We start from the raw sequence: 22627 nt of genomic DNA, 5'->3' as shown, positions 1-22627 counted from the left end.
GCTCTTTACTCTGGGGCAGGAGAAAACAGGTGCAAAAAAAATCGTCTTTATGCTATAGAGGAAATAATGGTGCGAAGTTTTCATTAGTCCTACAAAAAACTCCCTTATTTCTGCTGCCATCATTTCTCTAGATGGATCAAACCCGCCCCGCCGAAAACTGCGAAAAAGGATGAGCGGGAAAAGAAAAGGAAAATGCAAGGTGGTCATAAAAGCTTGACACGTGACCAAGCGACATCTGTTTTAGTTGTTTTTGAAGAACTGGGGCCGAGAATCAAGGGGCGTTCGCTTTCTACTCTGTGTGTCCCTCTGTGTCGAAGAAAATCTTTGTTCGGTGCACGATAACTCTACGAAGTTAAACGCAGTCATGGGTAATTGTCATACAGTTGGCCCGAATGAAGCTTTAGTTCGCTCAGGTAAGATAATTTCTTATACGATTTCCCTTCGTCATGAATGAAATGCGTGACAATGAATCCCAAACATTTGATCCTATGTGTTGTCGATTTCAATGTAAGCTTACATGTTTTGTGTTTTCATCTTTTTCAGCGAAATTTTAGTGGTATTTTACATTTCTGGGCCTAAATCTAAAATAATGAATCTTTTAATGGCTGCATTTAAGCGTTATTGACCAGCTACAACCAACAAGAGCAGTGTATATTTCCATGCCCCAAGAGATTGCGAGCATGTTCCGCATTCTAATCGTTTCGCTATAAATTTCGTGTTTTAGGTGGCTGCTGTGGAAATGATGCGAAAAAGACTGTAATTGGAGGTTGGGTATGGGCATGGGCTTTCGTTACAGACGTGCAAACGTGAGTACATTTACTGCTATACACGTTAAGCACTTTAATTCACCAAATCGTTTTACGATCATCACTTCTGGTCGATGTGAAGTTCCTACCACTCAAGCAGGTGCCTTTGCAAATGACTTACGCATGATTCGTTTTGCGTGGTAAAATTCGCTACTTTAGAACACCTTTTAACCCAGTTTGGTGAACATGATAAAAAATTCAATTCAGTTAACCTACTTAAGAGGAGGCAAACAGTTAGTTTGCATTCCCGTCTGTTTGTATACAAAACTTTGGAGCATGATTCTTTGTCTCGAGGTTTTGCTGACGTTACATTTTCTGACTTTTTTTTGCGGAAATTTCGCACTGTGTGACAAGAGGCACATCTTATGTAGTGCTTCCTTGGACTTAGAAATATTATTCCAAGTAGATCAATGTCCGATTGGAGACTTATATTGTGCTAGATGATTAAAATATTTTTTAATGTTGTTGTAAATCTCTGACATTGCACAAAGTCCAATATACAGTCAGCTCTTTTTTAACTCCCTAAAATCCAAAGAGTGACCAAATCAATTTTCTCCTAATAACATCAAAACACCAGTAAGAGAAAAACGAATCAACAAAATGATTATGAAAGGGAAAGTGCTTTGATCTTTTATCATCCCTGCACTAATTATTAAGGAGATAAACAGCTGTATGGAGATCAGTCTTGAAAATTTGTATATAGATTATTGGTTTGTTAAGGGGGTTAATGGACATCCCTATAGGGTGGCAGGACTTGAAATTAAAAAAATCCTCAGGTCACCTTTTGGGGACCAATTGGTGAAAAATATTGTTACCAGATGCAAATTTTTAGGGATCGTGTCTCTTTTGTGGGGTATTGATCGATGTATCGACTGATATCTCGGTCGACTGTCGATCGACATATCGGTCGCTATGTCGATCGAGAGTCGACCAAGTATTGGCCGAGTATTGACTGAGTCTCTGTCGAGAGTCAATCAATTTACCAGCCAAATGGTGTTGTCCTGTCTATCTAGTATCGGTCGACAGATCGACCACAGTCGGTTGAGATAGCATCAGTGGTGTGTTGGCAATGTATTGGTGAATAGTCAGTCGAGTATCGGTAAGGTATCGGTGGTGTATCGGTCGGCAATCGGAATTGCCTAGAGTCGTTCAATATATTGGCCGAGTGATGTTTTACTGTCGGTCGAGTATCGACCAACAGGTGATCCATCGGCAAAGCAATGGCCAACTATTGACCGATAGACTGTAGTAGTCAAATACCGGCCATATATCAGTCAAGATGTGGCCGGCTCTTGACTGACAGTCAGCATACTAGATCGCCACTTGACTGATGTATGGAGTGACATGTCAACGGAGGTATCGCCGTTATGTTGGCTAAGTGTTGGTGATATGTTGGTGATCCATTTGCGAAGTATCGGCCGACCATGGGCCGACTATCAGCCACTAGAATGTAGCGGCGAGTGTTGCCAACATATTGGTAGAGACTCAACCGGCTCTCGACGGATACTCGATGGATTCTCAATTGACTGTCTGTCAAGCGTCGACAGAGTCTTGACTGACATAGCAACTGATATGTGGATTGACAGTCGACCGAGATATTGATTGATACATCAATCGACACCCCCCAAAAGATTCATGATCAATTTTTAGTTGCTAGTTTGTATATTGTAAATGACTATCTCAAAGTATGGTGTGATCCATCAGATTTGATTGTTTGAAAATATTGTGGACAGAAGTTGGTATAAATTTGGAGGTAAACTGGCTTTGTTTATGCAATTTGGCACATTTTTCAGGGCAAAAGCAAAGCAAGATAAGATGAAGTGTTTGTTTTAATTTTACTCTATAAATTTAAATCTTAATCATATGGTAATCTGGTCGCCAAAGTGGTGACTAAACCAGAATTGTTAGTTGCCAAGGAGAAAATGTTAGTCACATTGGTAACCACATCAGTCGCAATTTTGAGCCCTGGATAGACCCCTTTCTGAAACAGACACCTACAGCAGGTACAGCCTTGCAGTCCTCTAGTCCTTTGCTCTGACTCCTTTTGAGGTGGACACCTCAATAAGACAGACACTTAAGGCATGAGGGCCAAATGGCCCGGGCTTCTCCCATTTTCTTTAGCAGCACCTTGTAGTATATTTTTTAATGCTTCTGATAGGTTGCGGAAAAAAAGAAGTCAAATTTCACAGGATTCTCAGAGACAGATTCAGTTGATTTCGCTGAAATTTTAAGGGCTAACTCCAGCTTTGCAGCCATGTTGTTACTCTCCCCTTGATGGGATGCTTATGCATAGCAGGTTTAACCTCAGCCGTATGCCGATGGTACCAAATTCATGCAAAGGGGAGCTAAAGTTTCTTGTCCAAGGAAGCAATCATCAATCATCATTGTTGTGACTTAGTTTCTAAAAATTTGCATCAACAGACTGACCCTGGAAGTTATGACATTAAATCCCAAATGTGAAAGTGTAGAAACAGCGCAAGGTGTTGCCGTCACAGTAACAGGAGTCGCACAAGTAAAGGTCATGACAGAAACTGAGCTGCTGAAAACTGCTTGTGAACAGTTCTTGGGAAGGACAACGGGTCAAATTGAGAATATCATTCTTCAAACCCTCGAAGGCCATCTGAGGGCTATCCTAGGAACGTTGTCTGTCGAGGAGATTTATAAAGGTGGGTGATAAACAGGCATTGGTATTCAAGGTTTAGAGAACATGCTTTACCACCATCAGACAGTAGATGGTAGACATTGGACATCAGATAACAAGTGATAGAAGGTTCCAACAGGATGGATCATATTGCATTCTTTGCATCCCATTCATTCTTACTGGAATTCCAAAATCATAAGGAATTTCAAGTGTCCCAAAATAATTATTGCAGGCAATCAGAGGAGCCCACGATACTAACCTCCACATTGCTAATATGCATGCGTGGCACATATGTTGTCAATATTCATTTTTTAATGAATGTTGACCACATATCTGCCATACATATGTGTTAGCATTGTGGATATTAGGATTGCGGGCTCCTGGTCGCCTGCAGTTATACTGGGACACTTACAGTGCAACTACGATAACCAGGGACACTTAGACAAAGTTGACCAATCAGATTAGTGAAACATACTACATTCCAAGAAAGTTGGTTGGGGGCCAATCAACAGCTTGTTTAAAAGCAATAAGTTACTTGGAGCACAAATTTACATATTGATAGCAACCATTTTTAAGAAAGCAAAAGTCTCACCAGACAATGTACCATAGAATTCCGAAAATAAGCCCCGGGGCTTATATTTTTCAAAGACCCTCTTTGAGGGGCTTATTTTTGGAGGGGCTTATCAACGGAGGAGAATTTGCGTTTCAAAATCGATTGGGCTAGCCTTGTAGTTGGAAGTAAATTTACCGTTTTTGCTTTGTATTTGAGGGCAATTTTCTAAGTACAAGCCCCCTAGGTGCTTATTTGAAAGGGGCGATTTAATGGAGGGTTTTTTGCATTATCGGTTTGGGGGGGCTTATATTATTTTGGAGGGGCCTATACATGCAGGGGCTTATTTTCGGAATTTTACGGTATTTCTATTTGAAACTTTACATTTAACACCCAGAGACATATTTGTTAGACATGTTATCTTGTCATCTTCAGCAATTTCTTCACTACAATTGCTGCGCTTTCAGTAACATCACAATGTCTTGTCAAAAATATAACTAATGTTTACGTTTTTTGCCTCTGTCAATACCCCAACAGACCTCTCCGGAAACATGGGCTTTTTTTCAGCAGGTTCAAAAGGTCATGTCTGTAAGTTGTAATATTGGTTGATTTTGATCCATGTTGTTTATTTCGTCTCCTAGTAATCATGACTGATAACTAACTTTCTCAGAATGTACAGTATTGTTATTTTTTTCTGTAATCTGAGTGGTCAACTTTTCCTAGGTGGGCCCGGTTATAATAGTCGCACTGTAAGGTTGCACTGTAAGGTTTCTTTTGATTTTACGAGAAGGACAGGCTGTCTGCTTGATAAAAGGCTATGATTATCACTTACTTTATTCTGTATTCAAAGATCGTGAAGCATTTGCTGCACTGGTTCGTGAAGTCGCATCCCCAGATGTTGGTAGAATGGGAATTGAAATTCTCAGCTTCACAATAAAGGACATCATCGACCATGTCAGTTACCTGGACTCGCTTGGTAAAACTCAAACAGCTAAAGTGAAGAGAGATGCTGATATCGGTGTGGCAGAATCCAACCGAGATGCTGGAATTAGGGTATGTCACTAGTAAAAGCAAGTCTCATTATAAGTACAGTCAACTCACTCTAACACGGACACCTTTGGGACCAGCACTAAGTGTCCATCTTAGAGAGATGTCCGTTTTATAGAGAGTCAAATAAAGGGAGTAAAGAAAGGCAGGGACCAACTCTTAAGTGTCCATTTTACAGAGGTGTCCATCTTATAGAGGTGTCCGTTAAGAGAGAGTCGACTGTAATGTCTTAAGGTGCATTCCTTTGGGATGATCTGGATCATGATCATGATCTATCCTCTTTGTCTCTCTTTCAACCAGATAAGCCCCTGCTTTGTGAGCCCCATTGGGATCAATTTAGGTTTGTGGGAAACTGCCCACCTACCCCACCCCTAAGCTAACATTAACACTTACTTCTCGCTTAGGACAGAATGATGGCTTAGGGGAGGGGTAGGTGGGCAGTTTCCTAGAAAATTAAATTGGTCCCCCCATTGGTTCACATTGCACCCTTTTAGATGTAGCTTTTACAGTACAACTCCTATTTGCTGAATTATTTTCATCACAATAGTAATAATATTATTGTTATCAAATAATAAAATTCTTTTAACAGTTATTAAAAAACTGAGAAAAATGAAGCAATCCTTTTCTGTCACTTATCACAAAAGGCAAATTATTGACTTGATTGTTCTTCTCTGTGTATTTACCAGGAGGCAGAGTGTGAGAAAGAGAAGATGGATGTTGCATACCAAGCACAGACAAACATTGCTGATTCATCAAGAGAATTCCAGATGCAGAAAGCTGCGTTTGACCAAGAAGTTAATGCCAGGAAAGCAGAAGCAGAATTGTCTTATGAATTACAGGTACATTGTAAAACCTTGTTTTGTGTCAAAAAAGGAAGGATTGCATGGAATAAGATCTCAGGAGGGAGCTTTAGCTTCTATGATGGCAATGGCAGTGAACACATCACCTTGTTCAATTTTTAAATTGATATAGGCCAATTTTTCTGGCGTTGAATTTTAGAGCTGATAAAAAGAAATATAAACAGAGATTATTTTTTGTGATGTTTTTAATTCTTTGTCTACAGGCTGCAAAGGAGAAACAGAAGATCCGAGCTGAAGAAATCCAGATTGATGTTGTGGAGAGAAAGAAGGAAATAGAAGTTGAAGAGAAAGAAGTGTCCAGGAAAGACAAAGAACTGTTTGCCACTGTTAGGAGACCTGCAGAGGCTGAGAGCTACAGGGTTGAAACAATTGCACAAGGAAAAAGGTATGCTATGGTATAGGTATGGTAGAGGTACAGTATAGGTACAGTATAGGTACAGTATAGGTACGGCATAGGTACATTATAGGTACGGTATATAGGTATGGTATAGGTACAGGATAGGTACAGTATAGGTACGGTATAGGTACAGTATGGTATGGTATAGGTATCTGAGCTGTCTCTCAGGGCTGGGGGCCAGGGAGTTTCCTTGACTACTATGAGCAGGACTCCCCGATACTTTCATAGGAAACGAGTTAAAGAAAAGTAGGCTCAAAATAACTTCCGGGCTGTTCAATTCTTTACCCACTAATTGCATATATCCAGCAGTGACAAATCTTAGTGTCATGTATGGCATAAAGATGCAGCTCACTCAAGTTCTAATGTCCCCAAAGTTTGTGTAATTTCTGGTGAGCATTAGCAAGGCAGCATGCATAGTAGAAGCATACATAGCAGAAAAATCCAACATCTTTTTGGGATGTAAGACTGCAAGGTTAAACACTTGATTTTTATTATCTCTGAGGTCTTGCGTGAAATAGTACCTGGATGTGGCGCATAGCCGGCGGTGAATTTAATTTCTTCAAGCAAACAGTTTTAGTGACTTAGAATATTCTGGTTGAATCCTTTTTTTCTCTTACTCAGTGGTCAAATAATGTTAGAATAACGAGGTTGCAATTTTACCTGGTGGGCAGGAATGTGTTGTCGAAAGAAAATAATTATTGTGCCTCGTAATAATGAAAAGTGTTTCAAACTAAGCTGATTGTTGTTTATCTTTAGGACACAGACTATGTACAAAGCCCAGGCTGAAGCAGAGAAGATCAAGGTACAAAAACATTTTTTTTTGCATGATATAGTAAACTACCATGAAATTCCTGAAATTTACTGATCATTAATGGGATAAAGAGGAAAAATTACATACAGTAGTTTTTTTTACAAGGAGTCATTGATAAAAGCAGAGCAGAAAAAGTCTCTCTTGTATTGAAAGGGGTGGCTGGAATAAAGCTCCAAGTGCTGATAATTTGCTACAGGTAGATTCTCCTCCCAAACTATATTGTTTTTGCAGTTAAAACAGAAGGAGAATTTGATGTTGTATCAACAGTCACTAAGGGTTTTCTTCCATGAGACTCTTCCGTGGGTGGTTAGTGATACAGTGCAAGAGAAATCTGGCGGGAAGTGTTGCGAAGAAAATGCCATCTCCTTGTTCTGCAATGCATTTTTTTTATAACCACACTAATAATCAGCTTTGACTTCTGTCAAAGGTTGTGTTTTCTCTTTAATGGTTAGCACCTGGTGGTGTTGTTTAAGTTTTAGAACATTTAGGGCCGTAACTTAAAGCCAGAGGGCCAAGGATTTACCCTGGCAACTATAAGCATGGCCTCTGGCAACTTTCAAGAAGAACCAAAAGAATTTCCTAGCTGTCGAATTTCCTGCCTACTAACTACATATACATTTACTGAACAACTTGAAATCTTAGTGACAGTCCCGACATGGTGTTAATAAACAATTTTCTTCAACAGTTAACAGGTTCCTCGGAGGCTACTGCCATTGAAGCTATTGGCAAAGCTGAAGCTGAACGCATGAGACAGAAGGCTGCAGCTTACAAGATGTATGGAGATGCTGCTATGACTGCTTTGGTCTTGGAGGCCTTGCCAAAGGTACACTCTTATTTTCTCTCAGTTGAATGAAAAAGAGTGACTTTTTTTTAGTAAAATACAGCATAGCCTGTGTACAGACACCCCCCCCCCCCTCCCCTATCCTTGATTTTTTTTTTGAGGGGAGCGGGCTTCTGTACACAGGCTAAATACAGCTGAGTTGTAAAAAGTAACCTAAAGTCAATTCTCTTGTAAAGAAAATTGACGTCATTAGACACCTCCCTAAAACGAACTCCTAGAGTTGGTCCCTTCTGTTTTTTGCACATATACTGTTGTTCCAAGTAGTTCTCATCCTAGAGAGAGGTGACTTAATATTATGAAATATTTGATCCCCCCTTGTTTTCAATAACTGAGTTACCCAAAAGCCATTTGTTTTGTGTGTTTGTGTTGCATTTGATGTGGATTACTCCATTTGTGCCCAGAAATGCACATATTCGATGGCCCTTCATATTAGACACAATATAATATTAGTATTATGTGCAACAGATTTTCTTGTATTAGGTGAGGATTAGGGCTAGGGGACACTTTGTTATGTTTGTCATAAAGAGCATGTATCTTGTTAGCATTCATTTCTGGACATTACTCTATTATCGTGCAGTTGTTTTGGCTGTTAAGTAACATTTTGGATGGCACCATAACAACTCAGAATTTCTTGATTTTTGTTCCATAGGTTGCTGCAGAAGTAGCCGCTCCACTCGCCAAGACTGACCAAATCGTCATTGTTGGTGACTCTTCTTCAGGCGTTACTAATGAAGTGTCCAAGCTTGTGAGTCAACTTCCTCCTGCAGTTCAAGCCCTCACAGGAGTTGACTTGAGTGGGGTAAGTGTCACTTGTGTGGCTTGACAAACCATCAGTGTTGTTTGACAATTTTTAAGCATTGTTGTGGGACTTATGATAAGTATTATCATGGCTTATGATTAACATCTACACTGTTTTTGTGAATGTCATATTTTCTATAGGACATTCCTTTTTGTGTTATATTGTGTGACAGTTATTACTACCATTAAACAAGATGTTGTGTGACAACCTGACTAGCACTGGGCTAGTTATTAAAGGGCGTTTAGCCAGTGTTTAACAAAACTGCGTTCAAAGCCATTTTCAGTTCACCTAATGCTAACACGAGTTATCGTGAAAAATGAAAGCATGTAAACTTTCTTCATAAGATCCAGGCCAGTCTGTTCCAAAGACTTGCTAAACCATTGCCTAAGTTAGACTTCATTTAAATAACTGACCCTTTATGATTTTTTTTTCAGGTTCTTGGAAAAATACCTGGTGCAAAATGAAGAATTCGTTGAGCTTCTGTCTCTTATTTTATTTTAGAATGTAATCTCAGCAAGCTGTTTATGTACATGTAAAGAGTTCTGGGTACCACTCATTGTGAAGCCTTGTCTCAGTCAAATTCTTTGTATCTTTCCTATGATAAAATCCAACATGCAAGTATTTTAGAGCAAAGTATATAGATCATAATTTCCAATTTGTGAAGAAAAAACAGTGGTGGCTGTTTAGAATAACTTAGTCGAGCCCTTATAATTATTGTGTTTGGCCAAAGTTAAGGCCGCATACATGTACAAGTTAGAGGCTCAAAATTTCCTTAAGAAGCTGGCATGCTTGTCAGTCATTCATTTCATTTTTCATTCCTGCGCATGCATTTACTGAAAGCCCGATCTACAGTGGGTCAGAAAGTGAGAATGAGTCTTTGTAGGTGATCCGTCTCCAAAATTAAATGTTTGTACACAATTTGTCAGATACAATGTTGATAACATGGAGTTGGAGGGGCATGTTGCATAAAGTAACCATTCAAACCAGTTGAACTCTTTATTGGCAATTTGGCTCACTTAATAAGATTTTACACAACGGTACCCCATGGACTTTTAGGAAGGCAAAATTTCTAGCGGTTGCAAAAATGGAAACAACTTTCTTCACCTGGAATCCACTATAAATGCACTGAGTAAGAATGAATGACATTCACATACCATTTATCATAAAAGTAAACTTCTATTGGAAAAGGACATAGAATAATGCGAATAATGCGTCATTGTTTTGTACTGTATTTTCAGTGGTGGTATAACTACAAATTCAGCCATTTAATTTCTAAAAAAAGTCTTTTATTGCTGAAAGCAAGTGTTAGACAAAAAAGCCAAATATTTGTAGCCTTATGCTTAGAATAATAATCTAAGCACAACACTTATTGTTTGTGAAAGGAAACATTTTTTTTTGTGGTTGTTAATTATGTTCCTGGAGAAGTGAGCATTTTACTGTATTTTATTGCTTTCATTACTCATTGGTCTGTTTCCCCTTTTTAGTTGAGTCAACAAGGTTTTGTCACCCATTTGCGGAAGACTAAATAAATCTCTTTTATTTAGCAGCACTTTGGCCTCTTCAGATATCACTATGAGTGGCTCCCATTTTGTGACTTTTTTTTACAAATTGTGCACTTATGCTGAATGTTAAAAGTAGTTAACTCTTTTTTCAAGAGTCACACGAGATAACCAAATTAAATGTTTTAGTGTTCTACAGACATACGCCCAACATTCGTATCTTTGTGGCAGGTGATATATGCTTGTTATAATACAGTAGATATTGTAATGGGTAAATCTCATGTACTCTAGAGTGTTCTGTGAAATCATTGAGATCTAGCTTGTGCCGTCAGTAGCAGCCATTTTGTAACTGGTTTCAAGTGTACCAAGGGGGTGGGCATCAGGGTTTTTAGCAGTGGGGGAAGGGTGGTGTCCCCTCCCCTAAGTAGATGGGATATCCAACCTAACTCGGTCAAGATGGCTGCCTCCAGTGCTTGTTCTCAATGATCTTACCAACAAAAATAGCAGGGGACTGTGAACAGTCTACATGTACTCCTTTCCTGGGCGATGTTTGACGCTTGGGAAAAAGAGAGTTGAGACCATAGCTGGGACTATCAGGCAATAATATTTAGGCACACAAAAAGGCACAATCTCCATTCAAAAAATAGAAACAGGTTGCCTGTACATACACTGCAACTCATGTACTGAGTACTACTATAATGGCTTTTGCAGGAAGTATTACTTCTAAGTTGTATGGTTTTATGGAATTTTCTTGGCTTCAGGTCCTACTGAAGTCTTAAATAGTTGTCGTCGTCCAAACGTTCAAGGTATATTATTATTACACAGCCCAGTGCTATGCCATGGTCCCCTCTGATAGTGATATTGGCAGTTTACTATTTAATCTTTCACTAAGTCAGGTTACTGACTAAAGCTATACCATAACAGTTCCTATTGTATTAAGCATTTCTTGGTCGATACTGACAATAAAATGGTATTCACAATAATATTTTCAGTTTGTCCTCTTTTTTGTTTTGTATGAGTTGTGGATAGCCTGTGTACAGCAACAATCACACATGGGCTCTCCACAGCTTTTCATATACAATCAAACATCCATGTATGATCGCCTCTTGTGGACGATCTTCTTACAAAAACACCAAAGTTTTCCAACACAAGTTGACTTGAAACCAAAAGACACACCTATAATAAATTGAAGGCAAATTGTTCCCAAGAATGATCATAGGACACACACAATCAGTTTAAGTAACCGTTATGAGCTTAGGTATATGTCATTTAATGACAAATTTTAGTAAATTTTACAGTGAATACTTCTTTACTTTTTTTATCAATTTAATAAGAATTCTTTTATTGTCCTTTGGACAAAGTTTTTTTTGTTTTCACAGATAGTAACAAAAGTTGCTGAAAAGCACGTCTGCTAGCCGAAAAGCACAACTTACAGACTTTGCAAAATTACATGTAATAATATTGTTGGCATGATCAATATACAGTTACAAAATTATATAAAACAATATTATAATTATACAGACTAGTACATCATTAAATAGCATAAATACTGTATGAAAAGCTGTTGTGTTATACAACTATGTTCTTAAGCAAGTGCCCTTATTTAAACATGATTCAATTGGAACACTTTTTATACGTTGATTATCAAGACTAAAAGCTACAATGGGTGACATAGTTAGTCGAGACACTGCACCCTAAAGGGCCTTTCTGACTTCAAAAAGGCAAAATGCAGTTTTTCCTACTCCACCCCTTCCAAGCAATGCTGTTTTGCTGGATGTTTTGAGCTTCATGTAAGAAACAATAAACACCCCAACATTGACTGGAGAGGGGTGCAGATTGTTTTGTTTTCCTATATATACGTACTCCATTTATATATACGGGGAAGCTCCGCCCCGAGGTCCAATCCCTCACCTTTTTATATCCAATTTTTTCAGAATAGGTGCCTCTTTCATATACCTCCTAATTGACAAATAGTACCCATTTCAATAAGATACCTCTAATAAGAATAAATCATTTTCATCTAACAGTTACTAAAGCAAACTGATGTAGCTATAAGGCAAGGTGCTTTTTTGTGACACAATTTAATTAAAGGCTTGTCATACTTCAAAACCTAGATAGAGAACTTGTATCAGAATTTTGACTGTCTGCACTGAAGGCTACTTTAAATCCTTTAATGATAGAATACCCTACCCTTCAATATTATCTGAAGCCTGAAAAAGGTAGACTTTTGGGCGGAGCATCCCTGTACAGGCCATCATAGGGCACCCCCGGCACGGGGGGAGGGGGGAGGGGGCAGCTCTCCTTCCTTCTATACCATTACCTCACTAATATTGCTTTGCTTGCAGCTCCTTCCCCTAATTCTCAAGATCCCCATAATAAGACAGCAAGATCACAAGTTGTAAGGTCACATAGTTATAGAATCTTGATAGACTTGCCATCTTATTTGCTGTAAGGACAAGGTATGAAGTAAGGTGTTTCCTCGTAACAGTCGCAGAAAACAGTAACTCGTCATTGTTTAACATCATTTCCCTTTGTTTCACAGTAGGGGTATCGAACCAATTGGCTTTTAGGGTTGGGAGAGCTGCTACATGACCTGGAATGAAATGAATAAAGCTATGAAAGCAACATCATTAAATTTTTCTTTTCTTTTTTATGGTGTTGAACAAATCCGCCAGTGGTAGGTAGGGTAACAGTTTTAATAATAATTTCAATAAAAAAATTGGCCTTTATGGAAGGATAATATCCTTCCATAAAGGCATTACACAACAACCAACTAACATGCTCTTTCTCACACTGACTACAAAATGTTCAATCACATAACTGCACTGGCAGTCACTTAACCAAGGCAACTAAAATGCTATACCTCTGCCGTTATATAACGTACTGATGTGGGTTGACTCCCCTTATAATAATAGTGGGGGAGGTTGCCTTTTACTGTGCAATCATTGTAGAATAATATCACTGATCAGGGTCAGGGGAGGGAGGCAAAACAGTGAGAGGTACACAAGCTGTTTTAGTTCTAAGGAAAACTGATGAGAACTATGTAATACTGTTATCACCTTAGATGTAATAACATTTTAGGATTGAAATGTCCTGAGGGGGAAGGGGGGGTATGAATTTTGGCCACACAAACAAAACAAGACTCTGGTGCCTTTTAGGGAAGTGCCTCCCCCCGAAGACTTACATATTAGTTAAGTAGCAATAAACAGCTGGTCTCAGCTGTTCAAACTTTGGATAGTGCTATCCACTGGATCAATCACTATCTTACCAGTGTGTAAGTGTAAGGGAAACGAACCACTGCATTATCCAATGGATAGAGATTTAGCGTTGTTCACCTGGGGTCAGAGCCCAGTTGTTCAAGGGTGGATAACGCTATCCACTGGATAAAATCTCTAACCAGTTGATAATGCGATAGGTTTCCCTAATACTTATCTGGCACCAGTAGTTCACATGTTGAATAGCGCTATCCAGGAGATAAGTCTTACAGGAAAAAATTATAACAACACACTTTTCACTGGATAAAATCTCTATCAATTCGATAATGCAACAGGTTTCCCTAATACGCATTTGGCCCCAGTAGTTCACATGTTGAATAGCGCTATCCAGGAGATAAGTAATAAAGGAAAAAATTGCATCATCTGCTGGATAAAAATTTATCCAATGGATACCATCATCCATCCTTAGAACAACTGGCTGGGGCCTGCTGCGTAGTGATTTTTAATATCCGATGTATAACTCTATCTGACCTTTCAACAACCTGGGCCAGATGGATAGCTTCTGTCCACACAATAGAATGCTACACATTATTATAATCAGCCTGTTATCTTTTGTTGTTATCTAGGGTAGCCCGATGGGTAACCCATTTGCTGTTGCTGTAGTTGAAATTGTTGCTGTTGCATTTGCAGCTGTTGCAGTTGCTGTATCTGCTGCTGAAGTCTCATTGATTCTTGTTGCTGTCGCATTCCAGCCTGACCTCCTGATAGGTCAATTTTGAAGCAAATACAGTTGATTGAATCACACTCGGGAACAGCACAGTTGCATGCACAGTTGCAGTCACCCAGCTAAAAAATACCAATGAAATAAATAAGTTAACAGGTAAACGATCATAATATTTAGTCAAACCTCCATAACGTACACCTTCTATAACAGACTTGCCTGTGCCACAGGTAAAACTAAACCCTGTTTAAGTCTGCCTGGGAGCCAGCACTAAAATCCTTGCTCTGGGCCCTGATTTGGTCTGTCAACCCTTTAAGCCCTAAGAAAGACCAGCATCAAATTTCTCCTTGTAATATCAATGCTTTGTAAAACAGAGTGGTCATGAGAATTACAGACCTGATCACACATGATGAATTTGCTTGATATTTTATCAAGTTCGCCCCACTCCTGCTGTAGGAAGCGAATAGTGACAACAAATGAAAATTCAAATTTTGATCTTAGGGTTTAAAGGGTTAAAAAAGCCATTGTTGATTACCCAGTCAGGTAGATGGGAAATTCAAAACACACTTCTAGTATTTCGTTGAGGCCATCGGGCCCCCAAAACAAAGATCTTGGTGCTGCTCCACACACGATCCTAGACAGGGTCAGATTACGTCTGCAATGCAGGCTTATAAGCAAAGACCTACCCTGGAAAATACCAGAAAAAGGTCTTCCCATTCAAACCACTACTACTGTAGCCTCTCTAAGTGATCACACATGTATCATCTTGACATTTTGGGTTATCAAATAATACAGGAGGCTCATTATTGTAAAACCACAATTATTATTTCATGACCAGCTAAAAACTGAAGAGGAAATTCAGCGCCGTGCTCCAGCAGTGCCCAGTGGACTCTGACATCTTACTTTTGTTCTTGGGTGACTAGGATCTTGGATTTAGCATACATGCATTAATCTTAGTTTCAGCAAATACTGGATTTCACAGGCTCAGAGCAGAAAGGTCACTACAATATTTTTAGAGCACTGGCTTGCACTTTTAAATTGCTGACCGAACATCCAAGGAAAATGAGCATTAGTTCAAGTTACAGGTGGCTACAGGGAAAGGATTACATTTCTTATTTTTGGTTTGACATATATGCAACTCATTATAATAATTAAGTAACGATCAAACAAGTTTTACACAGTTTCACTTCACAGTGTTTTGGCAACTGCATCTTGAGTCTATTGTATTCTAGTTGAAAACTTAAGTACAAGTTAATATTCAAATGATGTACAAAGTACAAGTACATTTGCATACCGCGCACTCTGGTCCATTGCAGTCCTGACACATGGCTCCACCAGGCTCCGCATTCATACAACAACAGAAGGTGTTATCGCACCACTTAAAAGGCACAAAATGGAATATGGTCAGCTTTATTAGTTACGAGCTAAAAGACTTAAGCATTTAATTATAGATTAACAGTTACTAGTTAGCCCACTGTTTAAAAACAATCGCTCATATAACCAAAATAATGTTCCTTAAACTTTTCTGAATTCCTTGCCCAGAGTGGTAAAATTTGGACTTTTGGGTTAAATTATTCTTTGACCACTGACGAAAAGGAGAAGGTGCTTTGCAAAGCTTTGTGCTGGAAGAGACATGTAATCTGTAAATGTCTAGAAAGGACTTCCACAATGGTATGAGAAGTCAAACAGCATAATGATAGTATATATAATATTATTAAAGCTTGATATGGGACATACTTAAATACAGTATGTCCCAGCAATGATTTTTCCCCATTCACAGGAATATAAAAATTAAGCTGCAGCCTCTAATCGGCACCCAGTCTAGTGCTCTCCGCAAATTATAAAGATGAATGCCTGTATATTACCGAGACTACCAGAGGGTGAGTTCAAAAACACTGAATAAATTAAACCCCCAAAGAGAGGTTTAATACAAAAATATATATATATATTTACCAGAAGCCAAATTTTTGGGAACCTGGCAATAGCCAGGTTTCTGGTGACTGGCATGAGAATTTTTTAGGGGGCTTGCTGTCTTGGTTGGTCTCATTGTCAAGCACAGTCCCTGAGCTTATTTGCCATGGGGTGGGAAGGGTTGTCCATATCAATCCCTAATGGGGGAGGGTGCTGTAAAAGCGTGGCGTGGTTTGTTTGTCTCTGTGGAGACTAGGTTCACTGATCATGTGTCTGCTTTAAGTTTGTCAGGCCGATTGGCCAATGAAAGGATTCCCCTCAACCAAGTGCTTGGCTGCAAGGCTGTGTCAGGTCAGCGGGGGGTGATATGGCCTTGAATGCTCTGTTAAAGGCTAGCTCAAGACTCAAGCTGTGTCTGCTGTGTAGAGCCTTAAAGCAGCTAGAGATGACCAGGTTGAGAGTGTCTTTTTGATGGAGTTGAATATTCTTTGCTAATCAGGAACCAAGACGAGAGTCACCTTAGAAGGCTTATTGGTAAGAGCTGAGTTTATATACAATATTTACTTTATTTAAGTCAAGTTAAGCTGTTTGGCCTTGAGTTGCCAGTTGGTGCAGTTTTCATTAAATTCAGTTAGATATGTAATATACAGATAATTTTATTATATAATTATGATCATGGTCACTAGTTCATCTACTACCTGTTTTGTGGGACACACAGAATCCATACAAGACTTTTTACTTGGTGTTGAGCAATCACACATTTCTGCAACTGGTAGAAAGCAACTGCAAACGCAACATCGTTCTGTGTCATCTTCACTTCCACAACATGATCCACAACACATTTCTGACACCCAAGCTGGACAAATGCTTATTCCTTGAGACTACCAACAAATACATTTTTTTTAAACATTAATTACTGGTTTAGTCATGTAACCCTGTATCAGCTGATACTGTTAAGCCTGTGTAATAATCTTATTGTGTGATTATACAAGGGTTCAACTTCTTCTATAGTACTTCTGCTTTGTGTAATTTGTTTTTTCCAATAAACATTAATTCTAATTATTTTTTTCACAAAAACAATTTATGATAAATACTGTTTTTTTAAACATCTATTATGTCAGGTCTAGCCTACAGACCAATTTTGGTTTGAATGTTTTCACCAGGTCTGGAAATTCCATTAGCAAGGCTGAAGGTTGATTCAGCACAGTCAAAATGACCCACCAGCAAGCAATTCTGCTCCTCTAAATGGGATATTTGCCCTCTACGTAACATTTTACATGATTGTATAGTAATATTGAATAAAAACCACACAAATTTAGGCCTTGCCACCTGCTACTGTTGGTGGCTATCTTGTCTAACTATTGTAAAACATGTTGACTGGGCTGTTGATTTCATTATTGGGATGTGGGATGTGTTCCTCTGCAAAACTTAAAAGAACTTTAGAAGAAGAAGTACCTGTGACCCTTTAGAAAATGGTAGAAATTGAGCCCAGCCTTGTATGTTCTTTTGAAAAATCTTGAATTAAGAGACTGCATCATCATAATCATAAGACCTTAGGGTGGAGCAGGGGTGCGGGTTCAACCATCCCTTCAAAGCAGATAAGACTATAAAGAGCTAGCCTGAGTAGCAGATGTTATCTAACCCCTGTTAGCAATGTCTGAGAGGCAGCACCAATATTAAGATCCTTATTCTGGAACCCCAATGAACTCATGAATTACCAGAAGTGTGTTTCTTATTTCCCTTCAACCTGATTGCAAATAAACAATGGATTTTTTAAGTGGCCAATCATGGTGTGCGCTCAATCCCTGGTACACAGGTGGGGGCCCAGAACAAGGATTTCTGTACTGTTTCACAGACAGACTTAACCCTTTAAACCCTGGGATCAAAACTGAAATTCTCATTTGTTGCCCCTATTCATTTCCCATAGAAGTAGTAGGAGAAGTTGGCAAAACATTAAGTAAATTCATCTTGTGTGATCATCTCCTTAATTCTCATGACCACTCTGTTTTACAAAGCATTGATATTACACAGAGAAATTTGATGCTGATCACTCTTAGGGCTTAAAGGGTTAAACAGGAGGTGTAGTTTCGTCTGTGACGCACACTATGATGAACAGCATCTCATCAAAACAAACCTTTAAACACTGTCTGATGACGAGAAAAATCATAACAAGTACAAGGTAGGCTCCAACACCAATCATCACAATAGCAGCCGTTGGCAAGCCCTCATCAGAAGTACTGTTCGTAGGTGTAGGCTGTGGGCAAGTACAGATTGAAAGATAATTATCATTTTTATCAGGTTGTTATCAAGCTATACAATCAGTTAAGCCCTTTCAAGATGTCACATTTTGCCAAAAAAATGCTGTTTAAAGCTAGTCCTGTGAATTTCTGGTCACTATCTGTCAAGTGGGCAAAAACGTTAAACAACCCAAATTGTACTTAACAAGTCAAGCATGGTGCTGGCGTTCGATCCTGGTGCTTATTTATTACTAACACCTTTCAAACTTTAGGCATGACAGAAGTGAAAACTTCAAGATAGCTTTGGAAAAAATGATCAGTGCCCCTCTTAGCTTTAACCATTTTGTTCCTCTCATGTTCCCCTCAACTTTTGTTACCTTGTTTCCTTCTCTTGGTGGGAATTTACAAGGAATAACTCAATGGAAAAAGTTTTGCAAAACTCAGGGCTGTCATTAAAATTTTAAGGTGCCGGGTAAATGCTACAAGTAGGCGGGGAATCAAACAGCTACGGATATTGTTTGGTTCTATTTGTCTTCCATTTTCCTTCTAAAGTTGGGGGTCACATTAATAGTAGCTAGGTAAAATCCCTGGCCCCAGCCAGTGATAGGGAGTTTAAGATACCACAACAGCCACGGCCACGGCAATGAAAATGTCACTTAAAAAGTGAATTTGTGTTCTTCCAATCTCGACAATGATTACTTCAACTTATTTACTTTGTCAAATGCAAGCTCAAATGCAAACTCTTTTTGAGCCAAATTACTATATTCACTAACAGAAAGAAAAAGAAAATTTAGCCATCGCTTGTTTTTATACGTAGCCCAGAAAACGTGAAATTAGGCATTTTCCCGTCGTAGTTGTGCAGTGACAGCAAAGAAATATACAAAAAAAGCATGATACATGTGCAAAGTTGTTGTTTTGCCTATTCAACCTACTGCTTTTTGATGTTGTCTTTGTCATTGTGATGGTATCGGTAAGTCCCTAATGACAGCCCTGAAAACCCTAGAGGATCATGAATTCTTTGCTCAAGAAATAACATGTGGGTAGTGGGACAAGTGCTGCTGGTCCTTTGAATCCATTACTTTATACTAAACAACATTCAGTCTCCTAAATTTATAACCATATTCAAGACCCCTCTCCCACCTCACTGGTAATTCATGACACCCTTTTCTACACCCTAACTTCCTGATGGGCGATGACTCATCAGCCACTGCTCGAAACTGACGGTCCTTTACTCGTCTAAAACGAGTAAAATTAGCCAAAAAACGAGTAAAATTTTGAGTTAGTCGTTCTCATGGCAAGTGGAAGTTTTAGCTTGGGGATCTTGGTTTCACATTGTGTTAAATCAGCACGTAATATTTTTAAAATTGTTCTTTCAATTACGTTGTTTACGCTCATAACTTCCACGTTACAATCACCATTTTGTAAACAGTGAGGGAATGGGCCACATTTGGTTCTCAGTCCACGCTGCTGCAAATTGTGTAAACTTCATGAAACTCCGAAAAACATCGTGAAAAACGCGGCCTCTCGCGCTGGGATTTTGTTATGCCATTTCAAAAGGGGCAGGGAAGATGAAGAAAGGAAAGATGAAGAAAACGCTAATACAGGTGATTCCCAGCCAACAGGAGTGAAAAAGGCAAAGAAGGATAGAGACTTCAAACCAGCTTGGAAAAATGATTTTGTGTGGTTAGTTTACAATGAAACCGAAGGGAAAAATGTTTTGCCAGTATTGTGTAAATTTGCCAAACAGGAAAAACAAAAATTCGTCTTTCCGCAAAGAAAGCAATAAATATTTTCTTTTAGCCATAGAAACTCAAGATAAAAGACAAATTACAATGTATACTTTTCATTAGTGTCTATCATTATAATTAAAAAAGTGAGTCATGCTTTACTATGGTTTTTAATGTGAATTACATGTTTGTGGCCAGATGATGGATGGCAGACAGGACTAGTAGAATTGCCTTCAGGACTAGTAGATGCTACCTACTACTAGTCCCGGGACAACTGACTAAAAAAGTTAGTTTCAAGCACTGTCAGCCCAAGGGGTGCTATTATTTCAGGAAGGATGGTGTAGTATTTTGTTTCTCCCATTCTGGGGGAACTGTTTCCCTTTTAACAACTAGGGGATAATAGTAGGGATAGGATGAAAAACAATCAGTGTAAACTCTTTATGGTGTCAAGTAATGAATTGTTGGTCTTATTCCTTATTGCATATTTCATAGCTTGCGAGCAAGCTCTCTGAGGCACTCTGGTGGCTGGGTGGGAAAAGGAAGGAGAGCTTCCAACTTCGTCTCTGTGGCTCCCAATCAACTGACCCGTCAGATTTCCGCCAATCAGCGTGAAGTGGAAATGAGTACGTATGTAAACAAACATAGAAAAACATGTACTAAGGGTAATGACGTCATTACTAATGTCATCTCCGCTAATCAACATTTTACACAGACTTTTTGGATGCAGATATTCAAATTCCAAAGATGTAGCTGCAAGCTCTCCTTCACTTTTCCTGCCCCGCTGCTAGAGTGCCCCGGAGAGCTTGCTCACAGGCTATTTAATACTTAATGCACAGCTAACAAAAACCCTGTCCTGTAGTCCAGTACAAGACGATTTTCTTGCTGGGCAACTAACTTTTAAAGCTTGCTTACCCGATGAGCAGGGGTTCAGGCAAGTCAACCTCAAACAAAATCATTAATCAAGACCAGCAAGAAGTGGCCTCAGGTAAGCAAAATATGAGAGCTGCTTGCCAAAAGGACAAGCTGGAAATCAAGTTTTTTGGGGGCCCTGTTAAAACATCGGAAGTAACGCTAACGTTACACGTTAAGCCTAGTCAAACTTTTTCTTTATTTTAACGCCAAACATAAGCAGTCATTTATGTTTCACACTGACCCTTCTAATCTCGATGGCACTTACATGACCCATTTTATAAACACAAACAGCAAGGCGTGCACTAATGACAGTACGAACACGTACTATTATTTTTCTCCCGAAACGAGAGAAAATACTTACGCGAACAGTTGGAGCCATGGCAAGTTTCTAAGACACTTTTGCCTTTGTTGTTAAGCCTTTTTTATGGAGCAGGAGCCCGCTTTCGGATGTAAAACAATCATCACCTGCCTGCCTGCACGTTGTAGCTTCTAGCAATTCAGACACCGTTCCTCCGTAGTTTTAGAAGCCCATGGTTATCTTCGGTAATAACGGGATTCTATTCCGCAAAAACATAACATTAAGATAGCTCTGGATATTACCGGATAACTTGAGAAAACTAAGCTCAAGTACTTTCCGCAATCGATCGTTGTAACAACACGACGCACAAATATTCCCAATGTAATGTTCGGTCCCAGCTTTCCACACTGTGCATCAACGGGAGTGAGGGAGGGAGGGAGGGAGGGAAGGGGAAGGGGGGTAGGTGGGTTAGTTGGCTTGGCCAAATACCCACACGAGTCTAAAATATAGACAAAACTTTCCTGAGTTGAGACTAAAATCATTCCTATTAAGAAAAACTGACATCAATAACCAATTTTATCATTTTTGGCTTCTCTGCTGCAGTTTATGTGCTGGATTTTTTAATGTCGCACTCCTTTGGCTTCAAAGACTCTTCAAAATTTTTGCTGCGGAGTTCGGTCTAGATAAAAAGGCGGAAAAAATAATCTTCTACAATTTCCTGAACTACTGTATCATTGATATTTTGTCTCTATTTTTTAGTTCAAATTCTCCTCGCTTTTTCATGATTTTGCACTTGAAACAATCTCAACCAATCAGAAGAGCCGCTGGTTGATGCGTCAGAAATTTTGGCGGGTTTTTTAAAATCAAGTTTGCATATTTCGCGCTTTATCTTCTGAATTAGTTCGAAATTCGATTCTTCTCTGAATCTTTGCACCTTCAATTGTATTGTAAACCTCACCGAAAACTATGCTGTTTGTAATAAGTACCAAAAAGCCTCGGATGAAAAATGAAGGTAAGAAGCTCGATGCATCGCGACAACGCAAGTAGTAAAGTTTCAGCAGTTCCCTTTAACGCTCAACTAACGACACCAATAATACACTTTTATACAGCAGCAACGTAGCAACCTTTCATTTTAATCTGTATAACATCTTTCCCTCTACTTTGCTTATATTTGATAAGTTGAAGTTAGCTAAAGTTTGTCGTCAATCAGGTCGTTAATCATTGGCATTGTACAGGAAGGCCGGCTCTACCCGGGGGTTTATCCTAGCTGGTATCGATTATGGAAGTAAAATTAGTAAACAGACATTTCTTCAAGTAAAACTTACGCCAATTTTTGAACATTTTCTGGTGATTTA

The 22627-nt window shown here is 39.1% G+C and overlaps 2 protein-coding genes across 2 annotated transcripts; one reads left to right on the top strand and one right to left on the bottom strand.

Moving 5' to 3' along the window:
- The first annotated feature begins 254 nt into the window (after positions 1–254).
- Positions 255–11236, top strand: LOC140951537 (flotillin-2a-like). The gene is made up of 10 exons (XM_073400807.1): positions 255–413; positions 725–806; positions 3228–3472; positions 4848–5050; positions 5731–5883; positions 6108–6289; positions 7058–7103; positions 7798–7935; positions 8603–8752; positions 9187–11236. The coding sequence occupies exons 1-10, from the start codon at positions 365–367 to the stop codon at positions 9214–9216; spliced, it is 1278 nt and encodes a 425-aa protein (XP_073256908.1). The 5' UTR covers positions 255–364; the 3' UTR covers positions 9217–11236.
- A 2808-nt stretch (positions 11237–14044) lies between these two features.
- Positions 14045–21654, bottom strand: LOC140952135 (uncharacterized). The gene is made up of 5 exons (XM_073401561.1): positions 21336–21654; positions 18233–18352; positions 16797–16979; positions 15482–15565; positions 14045–14312 (listed from the first exon to the last, which is right to left on the bottom strand). Exons 1-5 carry the CDS (start codon positions 21351–21353, stop codon positions 14085–14087), a joined length of 633 nt encoding a protein of 210 aa, XP_073257662.1. The 5' UTR covers positions 21354–21654; the 3' UTR covers positions 14045–14084.
- Positions 21655–22627: the final 973 nt, after the last annotated feature.

This window comes from Porites lutea, chromosome 11 (assembly GCF_958299795.1).
Source record: "Porites lutea chromosome 11, jaPorLute2.1, whole genome shotgun sequence".
NCBI lineage: Eukaryota > Metazoa > Cnidaria > Anthozoa > Scleractinia > Poritidae > Porites > Porites lutea.
Note: the sequence above shows the minus strand (reverse complement) of the source record. Positions and strands in the feature narration are given on the sequence as shown.

Bases quoted from the DNA above. Each gene is read 5' to 3' on its own strand.
- LOC140951537 (XM_073400807.1), top strand. From the start codon at position 365: ATGGGTAATTGTCATACAGTTGGCCCGAATGAAGCTTTAGTTCGCTCA. The intron at 6,290-7,057 runs GTATGCTATGGT...GTTTATCTTTAG, and splicing joins ACAATTGCACAAGGAAAAAG to GACACAGACTATGTACAAAG. The intron at 7,104-7,797 runs GTACAAAAACAT...TTTCTTCAACAG, and splicing joins CTGAAGCAGAGAAGATCAAG to TTAACAGGTTCCTCGGAGGC.
- LOC140952135 (XM_073401561.1), bottom strand. The intron at 16,980-18,232 runs GTTTGTTTTGAT...ATTTGTTGGTAG, and splicing joins TCATCAGACAGTGTTTAAAG to TCTCAAGGAATAAGCATTTG. The intron at 15,566-16,796 runs GTAGTAGATGAA...GTGCCTTTTAAG, and splicing joins CTGTGTGTCCCACAAAACAG to TGGTGCGATAACACCTTCTG.